Source organism: Neomonachus schauinslandi, chromosome 5 (assembly GCF_002201575.2).
Source record: "Neomonachus schauinslandi chromosome 5, ASM220157v2, whole genome shotgun sequence".
In the NCBI taxonomy this organism is placed as follows: Eukaryota; Metazoa; Chordata; class Mammalia; order Carnivora; family Phocidae; genus Neomonachus; species Neomonachus schauinslandi.
The window spans coordinates 80,523,473-80,546,452 of NC_058407.1; the positions used below are offsets into that span (position 1 = coordinate 80,523,473).

A 22,980-nucleotide genomic window follows, 5' to 3' on the forward strand; every position below is an offset into this window, starting at 1 on the left:
AGATGGGATTAAAAAAAAAAAGCAAAACCCATCAATATGCTGTCTGCAAGAGACTCATTTTAGACACAAAGTTACCTCCAGATTGAATGTGAGGGGGTGGAAAACCATTTATCACACTAATGGACATCAAAAGAAAGCTGGGGTGGCAGTCCTTATATCAGAAAAATTAGATTTTAAACCAAAGATTAATAAAAGATGATGAAGGACATTATATCATACTTAAAGATTCTATCCAACAAGAAGATTTAACAATTGTAAATATTTATGCCCCTAACTTGGGAGCAGCCAATTATATAAACCAATTAATAACAAAATTAAAGAAACACATTGACAATAATACAATAGTAGGGGACTTTAACACCCTACTCATAGCAATGGACAGATCATCTAAGCAGAAGATCAACAAGGAAACAAGGGCTTTGAATGACACACTGGACCAGATGGACTTCACAAATATATTCAGAGCATTCCATCCTAAAGCAACAGAATACACATTCTTCTCAAGGGCACATGGAACTTTCTCCAGAATAGATCACATACTGGGTCACAAAACAGGTCTCAACAAGTATCAAAAGATTGAGATATTCCCTGAATATTTTCAGACCACAGTGCTTTGAAACTTGAACTCAGTCACAAGAGGAAATTTGGAAAGAACTCAAATACGTGGAAACTAAAAAGCATCCTACTAAAGAATGAATGGGTCAACCAGAAAATTAAAGAATTTTAAAAAATTTATGGAAACAAATGAAAATGAAACACAGCTGTTCAAAATCTTTGGGATGAAGCAAAGGCGGTCCTAAGAGGGAAGCATATAGCAATACAAGCCTTCCTCAAGAAACAAGAAAGGTCTCAAATATACAACCTAACCTTACACCTAAAGGACTTAGAGAAAGAACAGCAAACAAAGCCCAAACCAAGCAGGAGAAGAAAATTAAAGATTAGAGCAGAAATCAATGAAATATAAACTAAAAGAACAGTAGAACAGATCAATGAAACTAGGAGTTGGTTCTTTGAAAGAATTAATAAGATCAATAAACCCCTGGCAAGACTTACCAAAAGAGAAGAGAAAGGACTCAAATTAATAAAATCATGAATGAAAGAGGAGAGATCACAACCAACACCAAAGAAATACAATTATAAGAACATATTATGGGGCGCCTGGGTGGCTCAGTTGGTTAAGCGACTGCCTTCAGCTCAGGTCATGATCCTGGAGTCCCTGGATCGAGTCCCGCATAGGGCTCCCTGCTCGGCAGGGAGTCTGCTTCTCCCTCTGACCCTCCCCCATCTCATGGGCGCTCTCTCTCATTCTCTCTCTCTCAAATAAATAAAAAATCTTAAAAAAATAAGAACATATTATGAGCAACTATATGCCAACAAATTAGGCAATCTGGAAGAAATGGATGCATTCCTAGAGATGTATAAACTACCAAAACTGAAAGAGAAGGAAAGAGAAAACCTGAACAGACCCATAACCAGCAAGGAAATTGAAGCAGTAATCAAGTATCTCCAGGGCCAGATACCTTCCCTGAGGAATTCTACCAAATGTTTAAAGAAAAATTAATACCTATTCTTTTGAAGCTGTTTCAAAAAAAAAAAATAGAAAAGGAAGGAAAACCTCTAAACTTGTTCTATGAGGCTAGCATTGCCTTGATCCCCAAACCAGACAAAGACCCCACCAAAAAGGAGAATTACAGACCAATATCCCTGATGAACATGGATGCAAAAATTCTCACCAAGAGACTAGCCAATAGGATCCAACAGTACATTAAAAGGATTATTCACCATGATCCAGTGGGATTTATTCTTGTGCTGCAAGGGTAGTTGAACATCCGCAAATCAATCAATGTGATACACTACATTAATAAAAGAAAGAACAAAAACTTTATGATCCTCTCAATAGATGTAGAAAAAGCATTTAACAAACTACAGCATCTTTTCTTGATTAAAACTCTTCACAGTGTAGGGATAGAGGGAACATACCTCAATATCATAAAAACCATCTATGAAAAGCCCACAGCAAATATTATCCTCAATGGGGAAAAACTGAGAGCTTTTCCCCTAAGGTCAGAACACAGCAGGGATGTCCACTCTCACCACTGTTGTTCAACATAGTACTGGAAGTCCTAGCCTCAGCAATCAGACAACAAAAAGAAATAAATGTCATCTAAATTGGCAGAGAAGAAGTCAAACTCTCACTCTTCACAGATGACATGATACTTTATGTGGAAAACCCAAAAGACTCCACCCCAAAATTGCTAGAACTCATACAGGAATTCAATTCAGCAAAGTGGCAGGATACAAAAATCAATGCACAGAAATCTGTTGCATTTCCATACACTAACAATGAGACAGAAGAAAGAGAAATTAAGGAGTCAATCCCATTTATAATTGGACCAAAAATCATAAGATACCTAGAAATAAATCTAACCGAAGAGGCAAAGGAACTGTATTCAGAAAACTTAGAACACTCATGAAAGAAATTGAGGAAGACACAAAGAGATGGAAAAACATTCCATGCTCATGGATGGGAAGAACAAATATTGTTAAAATGTCTATGCTACCTAGAGCAATCTATACATTCAATGCAATCTCTATCAAAATACCATCAACATTTTTCACAGAGCTGGAACAAATAATAAAATTTGTATGGAGCCAGAAGAGACCCTGAATAGCCAAAGGAATTTTGAAAAAGAAAACCAAAGCTGGTGGCATCACAATCCTAGACCTCAAGCTCTATTACAAAGCTGTAATCATCAAGATGGTATGGTATTGGCACAAAAACAGACACATAGATCAATGAAACAGAATAGAGAGTCCAGAAATGACCCTCAACTCTATGGCCAACTGATCTCTGACAAAGCAGGAAAGAATATCCAATGGAAAAAAGACTGTCTCTTCAACAAATGGTGTTGGGAAAATTGGACAACTACATGCAGAATGAAACTGGACCATTTCTTATACCATACACAAAAATAGACTCAGAATGGATGAAAGACACAAACATGAGACAGGAATCCATAAAATCCTAGAGGAGAACACAGGCAGCAACCTCTGTGACCTTGGCCGCAACAACTTCTTACTAGACACCTCTCCATAGGCAAGGGAAATAAAGGCAAAAGTGAACTATTGGGATTTGATCAAGATAAAAAGCATTTGCACAGCAAAGGAAACAGTGGACAAAACCAAAAGACAACTGACAGAGTGGGAGAAGATATTTGCAAATGACATTACAGATAAAGGGCTGGTATCAAAGATCTATAAAGAACTTATCAAACTCAACACCCAAAGAACAAAAAAATCCGATCAAAAACGGGCAGAAGATATGAACAGACATTTCTCCAAAGAAGACATACAAATGGCCAACAGTCACATGAAAAAGTGCTCCACATCACTTTTCATCAGGGAAATACAAATCAAAACCACAATGAGATACCACCTCACACCAGTCAAAATGGCTAAAATTAACAAGTCAGTAAACGACAGATGTTGGAAGCTATGCAGAGAAAAGGGAACTCTCTTACATTGTTGGTGCGGATGCAAGCTGGTGCAGCCACTCTAGAAAACTGTATGGAGATTCCTCAAAAAGTTGAAAATAGAGCTACCCTACAACCACTACTACTAAGTTTATACTCCAAAGATACAAATGTAGTGATCCAAGGGACACCTGCACCTCAATGTTTATAGCAGCACTGTCCATAATAGCCAAACTATGGAAAGAGCCCAGATGTCCATTGACAGACGAATGGACAAAGAAGATGTGGTATACACATACAATCACAAACACACACACGCACACACACACACAATGGAATACTACTCAGCCATCAAAAAATGAAATCTTGCTATTTGCAAGGACAGGGATGGAACTAGAGTGTATTATACTATGCGAAATAAGTATCAGAGAAAGAATTATCATATGATCTCACTCATATGTGGAATCATAGGGGAAGAGAGGGAAAAATAAAGAAAAGAAAAAAAATAAAGCAAGGTGAAATCAGAGAAGGAAACAAACCATAAGAGACTCTTAATCATAGGAAACAGAGGGTTGCTGGAGGGGGACGATGGGGTTACTGGGTTATGGACATTAAGGAGGGCACATAATGTAAAGAGCACTGGGTATTACATAAGAGTGATGGATCACTGAACTCTACCTCTGAAACTAATAATATGTTATATGTTAATTAATTGAATTTAAATTCAAAAATATATAAATCAACAAACAAAAAAAATTGTTAGGTGGCAGCAGAGCAATGGTTAATTAATCCTCACTATTGAAGCAAGACTCTTCTGAGCACTCTACCCAATGCCCCATGAATTGTGAGGTTTTTCAGTCTGGCTGATGGGAACATGCACTTTTCCTGATCCTGGGGGTGTTCTGAGTGCTGGTCTCCCTAATCCTTTCAAGTGCTCTTGTTATCCAGTCTTAGAGAGTTTACTCAAATGCATGTGCTAATCAATCCTCTGCTGAATACTTAAAGGGTATCTTCTGAAAATCTCCAGAATTTTCTCTTTTGAAGCAGTCTCCTCTCTTGTACTCTGCCTGTGACCTCTTGTCACCTTAGTCTCTCCAGGCTCTCAGCTCCATCTCCTCAAGTGAGAGAATCCACCAGGCTCTACCTGGCTCCACCTCTCTGTGACACAGCCTGGAAACTCTCTCAACGCAGTAATGTGGGAAAACTTTAAGGCTCACCTCATTTATTTTCTGTCTTTCAGAGATCACTATTCTTCAGTGATCAGTGTCCAATATCTTGGAAAACATTGGCTCATATAATTTTTTCCAGGTTTTTAGTTGTTTCAGGTGGGTTGTCAAATACGGTTTCTGTTATTCTATCTTGGCTGGAAAGAGAAGCCAATTCTCAATTTGTTTGTTTTCAATAAAATGTATTTCTTTCCTACTATCATTCATCATCTCTAAGAATGTTTAATATCTTCCACCAGGAGTAAAAAAGTTATTAGCAAACAAGAAGGAGACATTATTAGAATTTTCACTAGCTATGCATGATCTTTTCCCCTATATCTAAGACCATGTATTAGCGTCCAGGTCAGTTCTAGATGACTCAGGAGTGACCAAACTATATTAAGGCTACTTTCCCACCCATTCACTTTCTCTACCCCCCAGGCAACTCTTCATTCTATAAATCTAGAATCAGGGTGGTAGTAAACTGTAGACTGAGATAAGCCTCACCAAAATAATGATAACTACATGAATAGTTTTGGTCCAAAATAACTTATGATATTACAAATCTATTCATATTCCCCAAGGATTGTAATTCAAACTAAGTCCCATTTATTATTCCCTCAGATGTTTTAAAACCTGATAATAATGATGTACTAACCTATTTCTTCATTACATTAAGGATCTATTACCAAAACTTTCAGTCTGAGGGTTTTTATCTTGTAATACCAATGAACTGAATCAAGTTCCCTGAGTCTTCCTAAGTTTGTCTTTTAAAAATTTAGGAGATCCTAAATGCTCACCCCTTTGCCAGACCCCTCACAGCTATGAATACAGATGCCAATCTGTATGGAGAATGTTAGGTAGGTGTATAATGGAAGAAGTGAAACTCTAAAGGTAATTTTAGCAAACTTTAAAGTTGTAGAAACCTAAAGGCAGATAAGTAGCATGAAGCTGTCAAGAAAAACCCAAGAACTAGATAAATCAAGACTTAAATGATGGAAAGTCATTGTTTTTTTAAAAAGTTACATAGCCATATGTCTCTTCAATCTCTTTACAAATCAGTTCCATGCAAAAACTCCTGACAGAATGATTGGTATATCACTCTACACTCTCATCAAATAATGACTTATAAGCAGAGGCTTCAAGTCACTTTCCTACTAAAGAAAAATGGGAAGGCTTATTGGAAAGAGAAAAAGATAACTATTAAAGTCTGTGTGATAGCAGTTTAACAGCCCTGCCTCTGTGAATTTCTATGTACTATGTGAGAAGTATTTTCCTATAGCTTTTGGACTTATATCAAAAGGAAGACAAATGAAGTGACTACCTCTGATATGGATGATTTTATTTTTTCTTTCATATGAGCTAATTTATTCTTCTTATGTACGTAAAATAAAATTTTAAGATCAACAAATAAACAGTTCACTTAAATAATGAAAGATTTTTGAAAAGCAACTATACATATTCCATGTATGATAACAAAGGAATAACTGAACTATTCTAGAGTCTTACCTGTTTAAAAGAAAAATTCAAAATAGTGCTCATCTCCCATGCAAAAAAAGCAAGTCTGAAAAACAAAAAGACATCTTGTTAAGAAATTAAAACATACCACAGAGGATTCAATAACAGTAGAATAAGGGTGACATAGAGGAATTCTAGGGATTTCAAAGAAGAATAAAATGTTATATCCACAATTTAGTAAGAACCATAATGGTAATGCAAAAGAAAAGACTACAAATGTAAATTACTCAAAAGTGAACCTCTGCAAAACAGGCATTCTCATACAATGCAATGAGAGCATGAAGTGAGACCACTATTTTGAAAACAGTTTAGTACTGTATATTGAGATTCATGGATGTTTACATCCTCTATTCTCACAATTCCTCTTCTAGAAGAGGAAACTCAGAGTGATGGCCTACATTTGGAGTCACTTTTCTCCTAAAAACTGTTGTTAATTTGAAAGCAGCAGCTAAGAAGCTGAGAAGTTAATAATATATTGGCAGTTTCATAGGACCAGGTGAATAAAAATTGGGATTCAGGGCCTATCCAGAAAGAGGGTAACTGATAAACAACACAGGTTTTCAGCTGGAACTTCAAAGGGTCACCCAATAGTAGGGCTATATTCAATATAGGCCATCCTAATTGGAGCTGAGGCATAGCATCAAATCATTTCACACCCTGGTTTGATTAAAGTGATTTACCCCCAACTTAGATGGCTGCCAGAAGCTAAAGTGAATCCTTTATGGGTTGAGAAAATGCTATACGGAGTCTTAAACTATCTCTGAAGCTTTTTTTTTTTTTAATCTATAATACTAGGCACTAAGTAAACAATAACAAGGCATACAACTGAAAAATCTCTCCCTGCCCCCCCGCCAAAAAAGAGAAAGAAAGAAAGAAAGCAAAAAGAAAATCCATAGAAGAAAAGAAAATGTTTACTAATCATATATCTGATGGGACTAGTATCCAGATGATATGAAGAACTCTATAACTCAACAACAACAAAAAGAGAAGCCAGTTTAAAAATGGGTAAAGTGCTGGGTGTTATATGCACACAATGAATCATGGAACACTACATTGAAAACTAATGCTGTAATGTATGATGACTAACATAACATAATAAAATAACATTTAAAAATAAATAAATAAATAAATAAATAAATAAAAATGGGGGGAAAAAAGTTAACCAAAAACTAAGGTTAAAATGGACACTAAAAACAGGCCTTGGTGGTGCAGATATTATTGTTATCTGACAGGGATTTTAAAATAACAATGACTGAGTATTCAAAGAATTAAATGACAAGATAGAACTGGAAACTAAATATTTTATTGGTTTATTCTTATTAAATTATCAAAAGGAAATTCTAGAACTAAAAAAATCCAATAAGAGAAATTACTATTTCAGAAGTAGATGGGTTTAACAATATATTTGATGCAACAGAAGAGAGAATTATTGCACTAAAACATTCTTAGAAGAAAATACCCAGGCTGAATTGCAAAGATATTAGAAGAACAGAAACAAGCATAAGGATAAACAGAGAAAGATAAAAAAATATATACCTACTTGTAATTGAAGTTACTTAAGGAGAGGAGACACAGATTAAGGTATAACAGTACTAGTGGAAATACAGCAGAGAAGGTTCTCAAACTAATGAAAGACATCAAGCCACAGATGCAAGAAGCACTACCAACTCCCAGAAAGATAAAAGATGGAAAAATAAAAACCCAAACCTCTGGGTGCATATTGGAAAAACTTCTATAACAGAAGACATAAGAGGAGTGCTGGGGTGGCCTTAGTCAGTTAAGCCTCAGTCGGTTAAGATTCTTGATTTTTGGCTCCATGCTGGGTGTGGAGCCTGGTTAAGATTCTCTCTCACCCTCTCTCTCTGTGCCTCCTCTCCAACCCCCCTTTAAACAAAGAAACAAACAAACAAATGAAAAATTCAAGACATAAGGAAAATCTTAGCCAGAGAAAAAGGAAACCTACCTTCAAAGGAACAATAGAAGATTGGGAGTGGTTTATCATTAAAAAAATAGAAGACAGAAGACTCTGGCAACATTTCTGGCACACAATTTAAAAATTTATAAGTGGATATTAGTTTTCTATTGCTTGCAATAACAAATTATCACCATTATAGCAACTTAAAATAACATGAATAATATTCTTTTATTACAGCACAGTTCTTCTTCTAAAAATATGTGTATATATATTTAAATGCTATTTTATTTAAATACTATGAACTCAATCATAAAAATGTAAAACAACCTTATAGAAGTGGAAAAAATAATATGAACATGGAATTCACAGAAGAAAACTGGGTGGCCAATAAATAGCTTATTCAATTGCACTATAATCAGGGGAAAATAAGTTAAAATAACAATGAGATACCACCATTTTGTACCCATTGTATTGAAAATATTAAGAAGTCTGAAAATTTCAAGTGTTGGTAGGAATGTGGGGAACAAGAAGTACTACTAATACTTGCATAGACAGTGGGTAAAACATGCAATGGTATGAAATATCACAAGTGTTGGGATAAATCCTTTGTGGTTGAAGCTCAAGCAAACTAGGAAGTGGGAAAAAAAGAGATTAACAAGCCTAGCAGATTATGTAGGGCCTTGTTTCCATGCTATGAAGTTGGTGTTTCCTCTGGAAGGAAATGGTCAGTTATTGCAATATTTATCCTTGCTCTGGATAGCAAACAAAGACTGTTCTGAAAACAAAACAGAGAATAGTTAGGAGGGTACAGAACTGGAGAAACCAGTTAGGACACTGTTACAGTATCACACAGAGGTGAGGAGGATCTAATGAAGACAACAGCAATAGATGGAAATAGATGGGGAAAAGAGGATGGTTTATAGAAGATAAAAGGATAGAATCAATAGTATTTGTCACAGATAAGGCAAGAAAGTTAAGAGATTGAGAAAGTAATTGAAACTTCAGACATGGCCAACAGGATAAATGATGATGCAATTCAGTGGAATAGGTTTCCCACCCTTCCAAAATGATGAATTCAATTTGGGGCATGTTGATTCAGAGGCATCTTTGGGATCTGTGGTGGTCAATTTTTTCTATGGGTCCAAAGCTTAGCAGGAAAATCTAAGGAAGAGATTTAGATTTAGCAGTCATCAGTGTATTAATGGTTACTGATGCCCTGTTCATAGGTGATATCACATATATGGAATGTGATGAGAATAAAAGATGGTTAAGGAAGAATCCCAGGGATCAATGTCTGAGAGATAGATGAAGAAGAAAAATCTGAAAAAGAGACTAAAAAGATAAAAAGAGAGAGAGAGACTGAAAAGGAGCAACTAGACAGAAGGAAAACAGGGACTTGGGTAAACAAGGAGAGGATTTCCTAAAAAGAAAGCATATCTGGTAAAGGCAAATACCACAGAGACATTAAGACAAAGACTAAGTTAGTGGGAATGTAAGTTGGTGTGGCCACTATGGAAAAGAGTATGGAGGTTCCTCAAAAAATTATCATATGATCCGGCAATTCTACATCTGGGTATTTACTGAAAAATGAAAACAATCTCAAGAGACAGATATATGCCCACCCTTGTCTTCATTGCAGGCTATTTAAAATAGCCAAGATAATGGAAGCAACCTAAGTTGCCCATTAATAAATGAATGGATAAAGAAGATGTAATATATATATATTATTCAGCCATAAAAAAAAAGAATGAAACCGTACCATTTCCAACAAAATGAATGGACCCAGAGAATATAATGCTAAGTGAAATAAGTCAGACAAAGACAAATACTGCATGATTTCACTTATATATGGAATCTAAAAACAGCAACAACAAATGAACAAACAAAACAAGACAGAAAAAGACTCATAGATACCGGAAAAAACTATTGGTTACTAGAGTTAGGAGGGGCCGGGGGCAGATGAAATAAACCTATTTCACTAATGAAATATTAGTGTCCCTCGATTTTTTTTTACCATGACTTTCAGTAAGAAATATGTAGCCTTATCATGAGAATTAAATGAATATCTACAAGTTCACAATGCCTTCCCCAAAATATTTGGGGACTTGATCTGTTTCAAAATTCAGAACTTGGGGGATTTCAGAAAAGTAATATGATGACTAGAACACATATTACGTAACACCCCATCAGGGCTTAGAAAAGTATCCAAAATCAAACATTAATTTGTCCACAGCCAAACATATGAATAATTCACACAAACCACAAATAAAGACTATAAATAGACGCCCCCAGTTTCAGGTCAGATTTTGCCACCAAAGGAATTCAGGTCAGATTTTGTTTCAAATGTATTCTTTTCCAAGTTTTTCTTTAAATTCCAGCTAATTAACATTAGCATTACAGCTAATATTAGTTTTAGCTGTAAGATTTAGCAATTCATCTCTTATATACTACACCTGATGCTCATCAAACATCAAAAGCATTTTTTTAAGTTTTGGGGTTTTTCAGGACTTTATGGATTTTGGAATTGTGGATATGAATTTGTAGATATAGATGTAATCTTTAAAAAGTGCCCAGCACATAATAAGTATTGGTTATTACTATTGGCATTTCATTTTTAAAATGACAGCTATAACCCACCAAATGGATTTCATGATGTACTATTAGGTTGTGACCCACACTCTGAGAAATGCTAACATATAAATGTTTATTAGCCTACTCCCTGGTACATATTAGGCTCTCAACACATGTTAGAGGGAAAAATTACCATCTTATATTTGCATAATATTTTAAGTTTGCAAAATTCTTTTAAGCACATAGTTGCTATTTATCTTCACAGTAACTTTATCAGAAATAATCTAAATGGTTTACCTTTCCTCTTTATTTACTTGATAGTTTCATGTCTCATGCTTTTTTGATGAATAAAAGGAAATTTAAATAATGATAATCACATCTTCCTATGGCATTTATACCTTGACACTTTTTAAGTTTTCTTTATTATTTATACTTTGGCACTTTTTAACTTCCTTGTGAAAGAGATAATTTTGTTGCACAGATAAACAGAACTAAGAGATCAAACCATATGTCTTAGGTTATAAAATACACCATTTCCATGTAGAATGTGTCCAATAGAATACACAGCTATTTAAAAGTTGTACTTCTAAAGCATACTATTCAGTTCTTAAAATGAGCTAAAGATACATTTCTCTAAAGTTACCTTATAATCTTTGTGCTTTATTTTTTAGTGCTCTTGGAGACATTAAAATAGCTGAAGTAAATGTCAAGGGTTTATTTGTGAAACTCATTAACTCTTCCCTTGACAAAGAACTGGAGATTGGAGGTCATATTCTCCAGCAAAATATGAATGGACAAACAGTCTCTTTGTACCACTTCCCTCCGAATATCATAATGCAGGCCAATTGCACAATAACAGTGAGTATAAGATATAAATGCTATGATCTAGAATTTTACAGGAAAAACTCCTTCACCCAGCCAGACTGTCTTAGCACCAGTTTCTTCATCACTCCATCTCTAGGTAAAATGTGATTCCTTCTTGTTTGTTACTTGTCCCACTTTGTCCATCCCTGAATGTAAATTAATGCCCATAATTAAATTTCCATGGCTTTCCTCAATCGGGTGTACAATACCTTTTGGGATTTTTAAAGATTTATTTATTTATTTGAGACAGAGAGAGCGGGGGGAAGGGCAGAGGAAGAGGGAGAGAGAGTCTTAAGCAGACTCCACGTTAAGTGCAGAGCTCACTCTCATAACCCTGAGATCATAACCCAAGCGAAACCAAAAGTCGGTGAGGTAACCGAGGTAACCGACTGCGCCACCCACGCGCCCTGAATACCTTTTGTTTTTATGATTCAACTCTTAAAACAAAATACCTAAGTTCCTAAAACTAAGCAAATATAATCCTTAAAAGAAAAACAAAGAGATTGTTTGCTTAGAGAACAGGTAATTAGCTGGTGCTGGAAGGTTTCCTCTCTTTCTTGTGCTTTCCTTTAAACCATGTACAGTTACACAGCTTGACATTATATATTATACAGTCATATTTTAAAACCTCATTTGTTTAGAATGATACATTAAAATGACCCTCTGACATATACAAAACTATATGGAACTCAAATGGCATTTGTCATCAACAAACCATTTTCTTACAGGTGTGGGCAGCTGCATCTGAAGCAAAGCATCAGCCACCATCAGATTTTCTTTGGAGAGAACAAAACAAGTTTAGAACAAGCCCAAATTGTACAACGATTCTGTGCAAACCTAATGGTGAAGTCAGTGTCCTATTCTTAACGATAAGTTTTAAAAGAAGAATGGATAGCTGTCCTTAGGTTCCCCTTCTCTTCTTAGCTGACTCAAGTACTTTCCATCCTTAATAGCTTAAACCATCACTAACTGCAATAACATGTCAGGTAAATCAACAGCACCCTGTTCCCAGGGCCAAAGTGCCAAAGAGCTACTTTTAATTTGGCAAAAATAATTTTTGTGGCCCATATTTCCAAGAAGTTACTTCAAATTTGAGTCAAGGATGGATTTTATTTATGATACTTAGACTGAAGAGTGGAATAAGAAAGGAAGGTACCACGTAGAGATCTTTTCTGTTCATTTATTAATTTCTCAAATATTTGTTGAGATTATTCTCTATTCCAATGGCTGTAATAAGTGCTGAGAATGTAATGTAGAATAGGACATGATATCTGCTCTTAAGAGACTAATATTCTAATGATAGGATCCATAGTCTAATTTGTAACAACTATACATTATTCACTATAAAATTAAGTGTATTAGTAATAATTTTGGGTAACTCATTCCCAGTATTTGACAGTTTTATATTTTCATTCTACCTTTTCCTTAGCATAATATGAGCATAAATATATGCCCAAATACACACTAATAAAGTTGAAAGATATCTTTGTTTACAACAAAAAAGTTATTCCTTTTGCAAAACCATTCTTTTGATTTTTCTTAAATACCTGCCTCCTTATTTTCTTACCTCCAGTCTTACTTACTGTCATATAACTACTAATCCAGATATTATGTTGATTGGAATCTATCTCTCTGATTGTCTTGCTTGCTACATTATACCTCATGCTTAGTTTGACTCTTTCTTTAGAGTAGACTTGCTAATTTATTAAGAGCCATTTAATGTCTTTCTGTAAGAGCAGCAGTTGTACTTAGATAGAGCACTCGTTAGATGTAATTTTGAAGCCTTTACTCACCTTTAGATCTTTTAGTGGGCTCAAAATGAATTTTATAATACTTCTAATGATTTTCACTGTTGGGAAAAATAAGGTAATGTGATCTAAATTACTTACTCAGGCTCATAAAAAATCATTGGCAAAACTCTAAGATTAAGGCATTCTTATTTCAGACTTTTCATCACATTTATCCACCCATTTATTCACTCTGCAAACATGTTTGGGGTTCCTACTTTGTATGCACACTGTTCCCAGGCACTGAGTGTTGAACCAGACAGACCAGGTCCCCAAGATCCTGGAATGCCCATTTGAGTAAGTTGTCATTCTCTGCAACGGGATTAGTCTTTGTACTTACACTACTCTTTTTACTCTGGTTTGAACTACTTTGCACATATAGGATCGGATTATTTCTGCAGGGTGATGTAAACACAAATAATTTTATTTGCTAGTAAAAGAATGACACTGACCAATTCATTCATATGGGAAACATTTACATATGTTTAGTGTCTGCCAAGCATTATGCTAGGTGCTGGGGGAAAAAGAGCATAACTATTGCATGGTTTCTGTCCTCAGGAAATTCAGAGTCTAGTTAGTCTCCTTAATAGTTCCACCTAGGATTCTAACTCAAAAAATGTGGTTTCCTCTCCATGTCTCTAGTTCTACTGCCCATTTCCCCATTTCAAATAAGACCTACATACACATATATACATATATATGTAATATCTTAAATATTTAAATTTTAATGATAACATTACAACTACTTTTTGCATAGTTCTTTATAGTTATGAAATCTAGTAGTTTAGCTGAATCTCACAACACCCTCATATAGCAATTCCCTACTATCACCCCCCTCATTTCACATATGAGGGCACAGTCCAAGACAGTAAGTGACTAATCTGCCTGAGGTTATGCCCCTTATCATTTTCAGAATTGGAAACTAAGGCCAGGATGTCTTACTACATCCTCATTGTGTTCCACTAATTTACACACAGTAGGTGAGTGACATTAAACTGTTTGACTTTGAAATGTTATTGCAATAAACCTATGACATTAAAAAAATCTATCTAACTGCATTGATATTTCATATTAATGAATCATTTTTGTTAGGCTGTTGCCTGGTACACTCCTATTCACTGGAAGCAAGCGTGGGAGAAATTAGAGACTGACATTGAATTTGACAGACGCTCAGTAGTAAGTACAACGTCTCGAAGACACGTGTTTAATTGGCCAGCAGCTATAACTACAACTAAAGAAAAACAAGATAAATGTAATAAAGATATCTCCAAATATCAGATGGAACGAGTCAGAGTTTTTCTCAAAAGGTAAAAGTTGCTTGGCTTTTTTTTTTTTAATTGAGTCCTTCCCACAATTAGTAACTGAGCAAGTAGGAATGACTGGGTGACAAATAGATACATGATGAATAGGTAAATCAAATAAAAAAATCCTATTTCAAATAGGACCATAAAAGCCATAATACTTTTTGTGTTTTATGAAAAACACAGAGTAAGCAGGGTTATAGTCATGGAACAGTAAAGGCGGTAACTTCTACTAGGCAATATCAAGACCCCTCTGGCCATTTCACTTCTTAGTGGCACTGCTGTTAGAGGCAAGGCTGTGGAGAGGTGAAGAGATGAAATTATCACCATGTCTTTAGCAGTGCTTAGGTGGAGGAAGAGGTACATCATCTAGAAATTTCATCTTGGATCAAGAGCTGGCTTGTGGCTTAAAGTGCAGAATTTATGTCACACTTATCTAGGCAAATTCTTCTGATGTTATAAAAGTGCTGCCAAAAAAAAAAAAAAAAGGTGCTGCCCAAAGGTCTAAAAAAGCCATATTCTCTGGTCTTAAAACATGCTTTCACTTTAATTGAACCTTCATTGCTAATTCCACTATATAAGATACCTTTTGGGTTCACTTTTGGATTAATTTTTTTTTTTTTTAACAGAGAAAAAGAAACCCCACCACACCCTTTGCCCAATAGCAGCCCTTGGTGCCACAGTCCCAGTGTCCCTGCACATCCCTACAGTACTCTGATTGAAACTTGCAATACGTGCATGACTGAAAGCAGCTTAGATAGACAGCCGAGGCCTCAGTCATCCAGGCCTGATCCAGCCCAGGTAAGTCAAAGGGATACGTACTCCAGTGGAGAGTTAAGGGATGTGGGGGTGTGGGGAGGGAGGGCAAGAAAGGAGGAGGGAGGGTGGGGGAGGGAGGAAGACCTGGTGAAAGGGGTTAAGTGGTAAAATTCACTAAGGACTAAAAACTATTCATATCCTCAAGTATAGATGGCTTCTAAAGCAAATATCTGAAATCATTCACTTACATTTGTTTTAGCACAGTGTCTTCTACTGTTCTTGATAAATATCTGTTGAATGAATCAATGAGTCAAAAGAATAGTGTGGCCAACAAGAGTATATAGGATCCTTGAAGTTTGGTCAAAAGTACATTTGTTTTTCATTAGGCAGGAAAAACTGGCCCTACAAAGTTATGCTGTGTTTAAAGATAAATCCATATTTTCCAAACACATTCTAATTTAATCCCAAATTCTGGGATTAAATTCTGGAACATAGGCTGCACCAGTTTGTATTCCCACCATCTGTGTAAGAGATTTCCCCTGTATCTGCATCCTTGCTAACACCTGTTGTTTCCTATGTTGTTAATTTTAGCCATTCTGACAGGTGTGAGGTGATGTCACATTGTAGTTTTGATTTGTATTTCCCTAATACTTCCTTTATGTTTGTTATTAGCTGCTTTATGTATTTGACTGTTCTCATGTTGGGTGTGTAAATATTTACATTTGTTATATCTTCTTGTTGAATCGTTCCCTTTATGATTACATAGTGTCTTTCTTTGTCTTTTGTTATGGTATTTGTTTTAAAGACTATTTTGTCTGATATGTATTGCTGCCCCAGCTTTCTTTTCACCTGCACTTGGATGATAAATGCTTTTCAGTCCCTTCACTTTTAATTCGAATGTGTCTTTAGGTCTGAAATGAGTCTCTTGTAGGCAGCATATAAATGGGTCTTGCTTTTTTATCCATTCCATCATCCTATATAGTCTTTTGACTGGAGCATTTAGTCCATTTACATTCAAAGTGATTAGTGATAGGTAAGTACCCTTACTGCCATTTTGTTATTTGTTTTATGGTTGTTTTGTAGTTCTCTGTTCCTTTCTTCTCTTGCTCTCTTCTCTCACGTTTTGCTGGCTTTCTTTAGTGATGTGCTTGGATTCCTTTCTCCTTATTTTTTCCATATCTGTGAGTGGTTTTTGATTTGTGGTTACTACTAGGTTTATATATACTATCTTATGCATATAGCAGTCTACATTAAATTGATGGTGGCTTAATTTTCAACACATTCTCTACTCCTTCCCCTCCCACATTTTAGGTATATAGTGTTATATTTTCCATCCTTTTATTTTGTTAATCCCTTATCTGATTTTTATAGTTATACTTAATTTTACTGCTTTTGAGCTTTCTACTTTTCTTACTCCTACTTTTAGTCTTTCCTTTCCACTCAGAGTCCCCTTTAACATTTCTTGTAGGGCTGGTTTAATGCTCTTGTGTTCCTTTAACTTCTGTTTGTTTGGGAAACTTTTAATCTCTTTTTCTATTCTGAATGATAGCCTTACTGGATAGAATATTTTGGGCTGCAGGTTTTTTCCTTTAAGCACTTTGAATATATCATGCCACTCCCTTTTGGCCTGCAAAGTTTCTGCTAAAAAATCCACTGTTAGCCTTATAGGGTTTCCCTTGTATGTAACTGTTTTCTTTTCTTTTTGTGCTTTTAATATTCTCTCTTTCTCACTACTTTTTGCCATTTTAATTACTATGTGTATTAGTGTGGACCTGTTTGGGTTGATCTTGTTGTGGGCTCTCTGTTCCTCCTGGTTTTGGATCTGTTTTCTCCCTGATTTGAGAAGGTTTAAACTATTATTTCTCCAAATAAATTTTCTGCCCCTATTTCTCTCTCTTCTTTTTCTTGGATCCCTATAATACAAATGTTATGTTTCATGGTGTCACTGAGTTTTCTATGTCTATTTTCATTTTTTATTATTAGTTTTTTTCTCCTGTTCAGCTTGATTGTTTTCCATTACTCTGTCCTTCAGGTCACTGATCCATTCTTCTGCCTCCTCTAATCTACCCTTTATTCCATCTAGTGTATTTTTAATTTTGGTTTTTGAGTTTTTCATCTCTGATTGGTTATTTTTTAATGTTTTCCGTCTCTTTGTTAAGGGTTTCACTGATGTTTTCTACTCTTTTCTCCAGTGCAGTGAGTAACTTTATGACCATTACTTTAATTCTCTAGCAGGCATATTACTTATCTCCATTTCATTTAGCTCTCTTGCTGTGATTTTGTCCTGTTCTTTCATTCGGGACGTATTCCTCTGTCTCCTCATTTTGTCTAACTCTCTTTCTATATGTTAAGAAAGTCAGCTATATCTCCTGCTCTTGAAAGTAGTGACCTTATAAAGAAGAGATCCTGTAGTGCCCTGCAGTGCAATGTTCCCTGTTCACCAGAACCTGGCACTTCAGGAGTGCCTCCTATGTTTGTTGTGTGTGCCCTATTATTGTAGCTGAGTCACACTCGCCTTCATTCCAGTTATCTGCAATGACTTTATGCCTGTTGTGGGCAGTGTTTGGTCCCTGTGTTGTTAGTGGGCCAGTCTGGGGCCACCTTGGGCTTGAGTTGAATCAGACCAGTTGTTTTCCAGCACTTCAGTAGCACCAGGCTTTCTTTTGTGTTGCCCCCTGAGAAGTTTTGCTGGTGGTCAGGGCCTGTAGTCAGACCTGATAGTTGCCCCAGCCCACTGTGGGGCTTCATTTTGACTGGTTTCTTTCATTATCTTTCCCTCTCTGGTAAGAGTCACTCTGCAGTGGTCCTGGTCCCTGCTGGGGCTGTTTGTACCACTTTGGATGGGCTCCAGCCAAGGGCATATTGGAGGAGGGAGGTCCACAGGAAAACATGGGGGTGGGCTGAGGTGCCAGCAAGGGTCATGCTGGTCTGCTGTCACCCAGGAAAACTGCCAAGGCTCACCAGGTTGAAGGGGGTAGATCCAAAGAAGCTCACAGGGCCCTGGCATGCAGTGTTAACAAGGTTGCCTCTGCTGTGGTAGGGGACTGTTAGCCACTTTGGAGAATTCCTGTAGAGGCTGGGTGCATGGGCAGGTCCATGCAGGAGTGGGGTATGCTTTTAGCAAGCTAGGTGGAGAGTGTTGGCACTGCACTTGTTCCCCCAGGCATCCATATATCTCGGCTGGGGTATAGCCACTAGCTCTTTTGCTCTTGCAGTAGTATCCCAAAGATCCCTGCCTCTCCAGTACATGCTCTGAGATTAGTAAATAAATCTCCTTCTTGTATATTCCAGGCATTTTTCAAACTGCTGCTTCTATGCTATAACTAAGAGGGCTGTTTGTTGTGCTATCTCTATAAGGGCAGGGACTCCACCCTCCCAGCTATCCCAGAGCTGAGCCACTGATTTTTTAAGTTCCAGGTATTAAGCCCCACTGATTATTAGTCCCCTGTGGTTTTCAAAGCCAAATGTTATAGGGATTCATCTTCTCCATGTGTGTTCCCTGTGCCTGAGGTGCTTGGTATGGGGTCTGGTCCTCTCCCCCTCTCTATGCTGGTGGCATACCTCCCTCCCTGGGAAAGTCCTGTGGGTCTGCTTGGCTCCCAACCATGTCTCCACCCTTCCTACCCTCTTTGATGTGGCTTCTTCTCTACATTTAGCTGTGGAGAGTCTGTTCTGCCAGTCTTTTCATTATTTTCTTATTTGCACTGATGTAGGTGTTATTTAGTTGTATCTGTGGGACGAGGTGAGCTTGGGATCCTCCTACTCTGCCATCTTCCTCAGAAGTCCTTTACCATTTTCTTATGTTATTAAATTGACTAGGTTCTCTGATATATTATGGAATAGTTCCAATGAGCATGACAATCTTTGGCTTGTTTCTACTCTTGATGAGAATGCATCTAAAGCAACAACAGGATGTTTGCCAAAAGTTACCACTTATCATTTGATCTGCTGACAACTTATTCCCATTGGAATTAGCAGAAATTTGGGGGAATGTTCTGAACTTCTAAAATATATGGGGATTTTATCCAGTGTGATAGAAATCACAAAATGCACAAAGGCTCCAGTTAACTTAGTGCCTACACATTATAGAAGGATTAAATAAGATATGAAATTCATTTTTCCACACTGAATGTTCACAACAAACTAAAACACACACAAAAAACTACTCATACAAAGAAAGTATTCCTGATAATTATGGAATTATGAAAGAAGGTTTCATCAAAGCCCCTTATGAAAAAAGCCAAAAATTGTGAATAGATTCTCCCGAAGAGTCCTTTCAGCTATCCTACCAAGGGGGAGAGGGCATCCACTGGCCCTTCATTCCATGAAAAACCAAATTTCTTGCCATAATTGCTCTCATTTTCTCTGTTAGAAACATACTTACTCCCATAACTTCAGAGATCACCACAACTTTTATCAAAAGGCTGTCAATATACCCTTCCCTATCTTAAGAGAATTCTGATGACAGATACTCATTATAAGTCCCATTATTACTTCCATTTCACAGATAAAGAAAGTTAGTGATAGAACTAGGAAATTTTCCCTCTTTGAAATTTTTTTAAAGCTATAAAATACAGAAAGTTGCAAAAGACACTCCTCTGCCTACTGCCCCAACTGAAAATGTTAATATGTTGTCATATTTGCATCAGTGATTTTCTATTTTAAAAGACGTAAATATTATTTGTAAAGCAGAATTCCCCTGTAGTTCCTTCTGTGATCCTTGTCTCTTCCCCCTCTCCCTGAACTTGGGAGGTGGTGGTGTTTTGTATTGTGTTGTTGTTCAGCTCAAATCTAACTTGAAATTCTGAAATTTTTCCACTCTGAACTGTTGAAGCTCAGAAAATTTATCCATAACCATTAATATATCTTCCAGACCTAGAACACATCATTCCTTTTAGTATGAATATGTATTAAAGATATGTTATCAACAAACTTAAACTATTTCTATTATTATTTCTTTACCTTAACAGAAGAATTGAAGGAACACTGAACAAAAGAAAGAGGAAGAGAACATTGGCAACTATGCAAAGCATTTTCTACCATAAACAATTTATTAAAAAATGACTGAGTGCTATAATGAATCACAGTGCTAAGCACCAGAGACACACACACAAAAATAAGGCACCCTCTTTCTAAGGAGAAAGACATCTAGTAAAGCAACAAGAGTAGTAGGGTAATGACTTTCAAATATTTTTTACCATAAACCACAGTAAGAAATATGGTTTATATGATTTTTCAATATACATATACAGATGTACATATGTAACTGAAACAAAAGTTTCAAAAGACAATACTTAATTTTTTGAACTATTTCCTACTCTGTTCTATTTCATTTTAAGTATCTGTAATGACCCTCTAAATATATTTCATAACCAATAAATGGGACAGGATCTGCCCTTTGAAAAACATTGTTTTAGAAACATTTATAAAGTGAGAAGAGAGCAATTGAAAAGGCAACTCAGAGGAGATGTATTTGAACTATGATATTGAAGGATGAATAGAAGTTATTCAGGTTGAAAAGAAAGTGGACAAAGCATTCTGAATAAAAGAAACAGCATATTTTAAAAGCATATGGAGATAAAAATAAACCTTTTGTGTCTAGAGAACAGTGAGAAATTGTATCCAACTGAAACAGATGTTAGTCTGGGAATTTTGGTGGGTACTAAATTTTAAAGGTCTTTGCACACCATTATGTGAAAGAGCTTAGACTTTTATCAGGTAGCTAGGAGGAGACACTGATGGTTTATAAGCACGTGTCTCATATAGACAGATCTATTTTTGAAAGAGAACTTTGAAAGCTATATGGGAAATGAAATGGAGTAGGAAAGATTCTAAAATCTATATCTTTAGCCTAACCCTCTAATCTGAATTCCTGATTCATGAGACCAATTGCCTATAATTTCTTAGATGTCACATGAGTGTCTCATTCCTAATATTTACAAAATTTATCTCATTATCATCTTTCCCTCAACATTTGTCATTCCTCCTTTGCCCTATATCTTAGCAAATGCTATTCAGAAATCCTAGGACCTGAGAATCTTTCTCTACTCCTTTCCCTTTCTCAACTCCCACCTACAATTAATCACAAAATCTTGTTTATTTATCTTAACCTCTTCACTTTCCTGGCTTAAATATTTTCATTTTTTTCTCCCATTGTACTCATGATGAAGCTCAAACCCATGAAATTGTTTATGTGTCTTGTAGCCTGGCCCAACCTATCTCATCAAACATTCATCTTGTGTTCTATGCCTCAACCATCTTGAAGCTCTTTTAGTTCCTCCAGCACGCCATAACTACCCCTAGGCCTTCACAAATTCTGTCACCCATCTCTTCACATGGATAAATCTTATTCATTCTTAACATTTCCACTTATATGTCCCTACCTCCAAAGAGTCCATCTTCTGGCCCCCACCAAATGCATTTTATGTTCCTGATATGCCTTCCCCTATCATACATAGCACTTACTGAACTCTATTATAAATTTTCTTTATCCCTGGACTATAAGCTCTGAAGGGATAGAAATAGCTTTTATACTGCTCACCTTTTTGTCTCCTGCACTAAACTCAGTGCATGGCCTGTAATAGTTGTTTAATACATGTTTGCTGAAGGACAGATGGAAAAGGAGATACTGAAGGTTTTTAAGCAGGTTATAAAAAGAGATTAAGAATAAGTAGGTCTAATAAAGTTATAATTTGTGTTCCACAAGGAAAAGAAGAAAAAGATTTGGGCAGAAGTAATATGTAAAGAAATAATGACAAAAATTGTCAAAAACTGATGAAAGACACCAAGTCACAGAATCAAGAAAAGTAAATCCCAAGCAACACAAAGCCAAAGGGAACAACACCAATCTATATTATAGTAAAACTTCACAAAACCAAATAACAGAAGTCGGAAGATGATGGATGATAACTTAAATGTGCTAGATGTTAAAAGAACTACTAACCTAGAATTCTATGCCTAGCAAAAATATACTTCAGAAAGTGAAGGTAAAACAAAGGCATTTTCAGGCAAACAAAACTAAGAGAATTCAAGGACAGCAAACCCACAGTAAGGAAATACTGATAGAAGTACTCCAAGAAGAAAGAAAACAATCCTAGAAGGGATGTACAGAGATTTAGGAAGAAATGAAGAAAAAAGGGAAGAGTCAAACATGGATAAACATAAATGAATATTCACTATACAAACAATGCCAATATTTTCTCATAAAGATTAAAATTTATATAGAATTTAAACACATGACAACTGTGTTAGTTTCCCAGGGCTATTTTAACAAAGTACCACAAACTTGGTAACTTAAAACAACAGAAATGTATTCTCTCACAATTCTAGAGACCGGAAGTCTGAAATCAAGGTGTTGGTAAAAGCTATACTGTCTGAAAGCTCTAGAGGATTATCCTTACTTCCCTCTTAGCTGGCAAACCTTGGTGTTCCTTGGCTTCTGGATACATCAATCCAAACCTGCCTCCATTTTTTAATGGCCTTCTCTCCTATGTGTCTATGTCTGTATTTCCCTCTTCTTACAAGGACACTAATCTAGTATGACCTCATCTTACTTAATTACATTTGCAAGGACCCTATTTCTAAATA

At 36.1% G+C, this 22,980-nt stretch overlaps 1 protein-coding gene across 1 annotated transcript in view; it reads left to right on the top strand.

Annotated features, from left to right (window-relative positions):
• LMNTD1 (lamin tail domain containing 1) overlaps positions 1-19,345 on the top strand; it is a 437,084-nt gene extending 417,739 nt beyond the window's left edge. The window contains exons 7-11 of the mRNA XM_044915214.1: positions 11,354-11,540; positions 12,275-12,394; positions 14,426-14,640; positions 15,264-15,452; positions 19,213-19,345. Of these exons, the coding sequence (XP_044771149.1) occupies positions 11,354-11,540; positions 12,275-12,394; positions 14,426-14,640; positions 15,264-15,452; positions 19,213-19,345 (844 nt within the window). The remainder of the gene's footprint in view (positions 1-11,353; positions 11,541-12,274; positions 12,395-14,425; positions 14,641-15,263; positions 15,453-19,212) is intronic.
• The last annotated feature ends 3,635 nt before the right edge of the window (positions 19,346-22,980 follow it).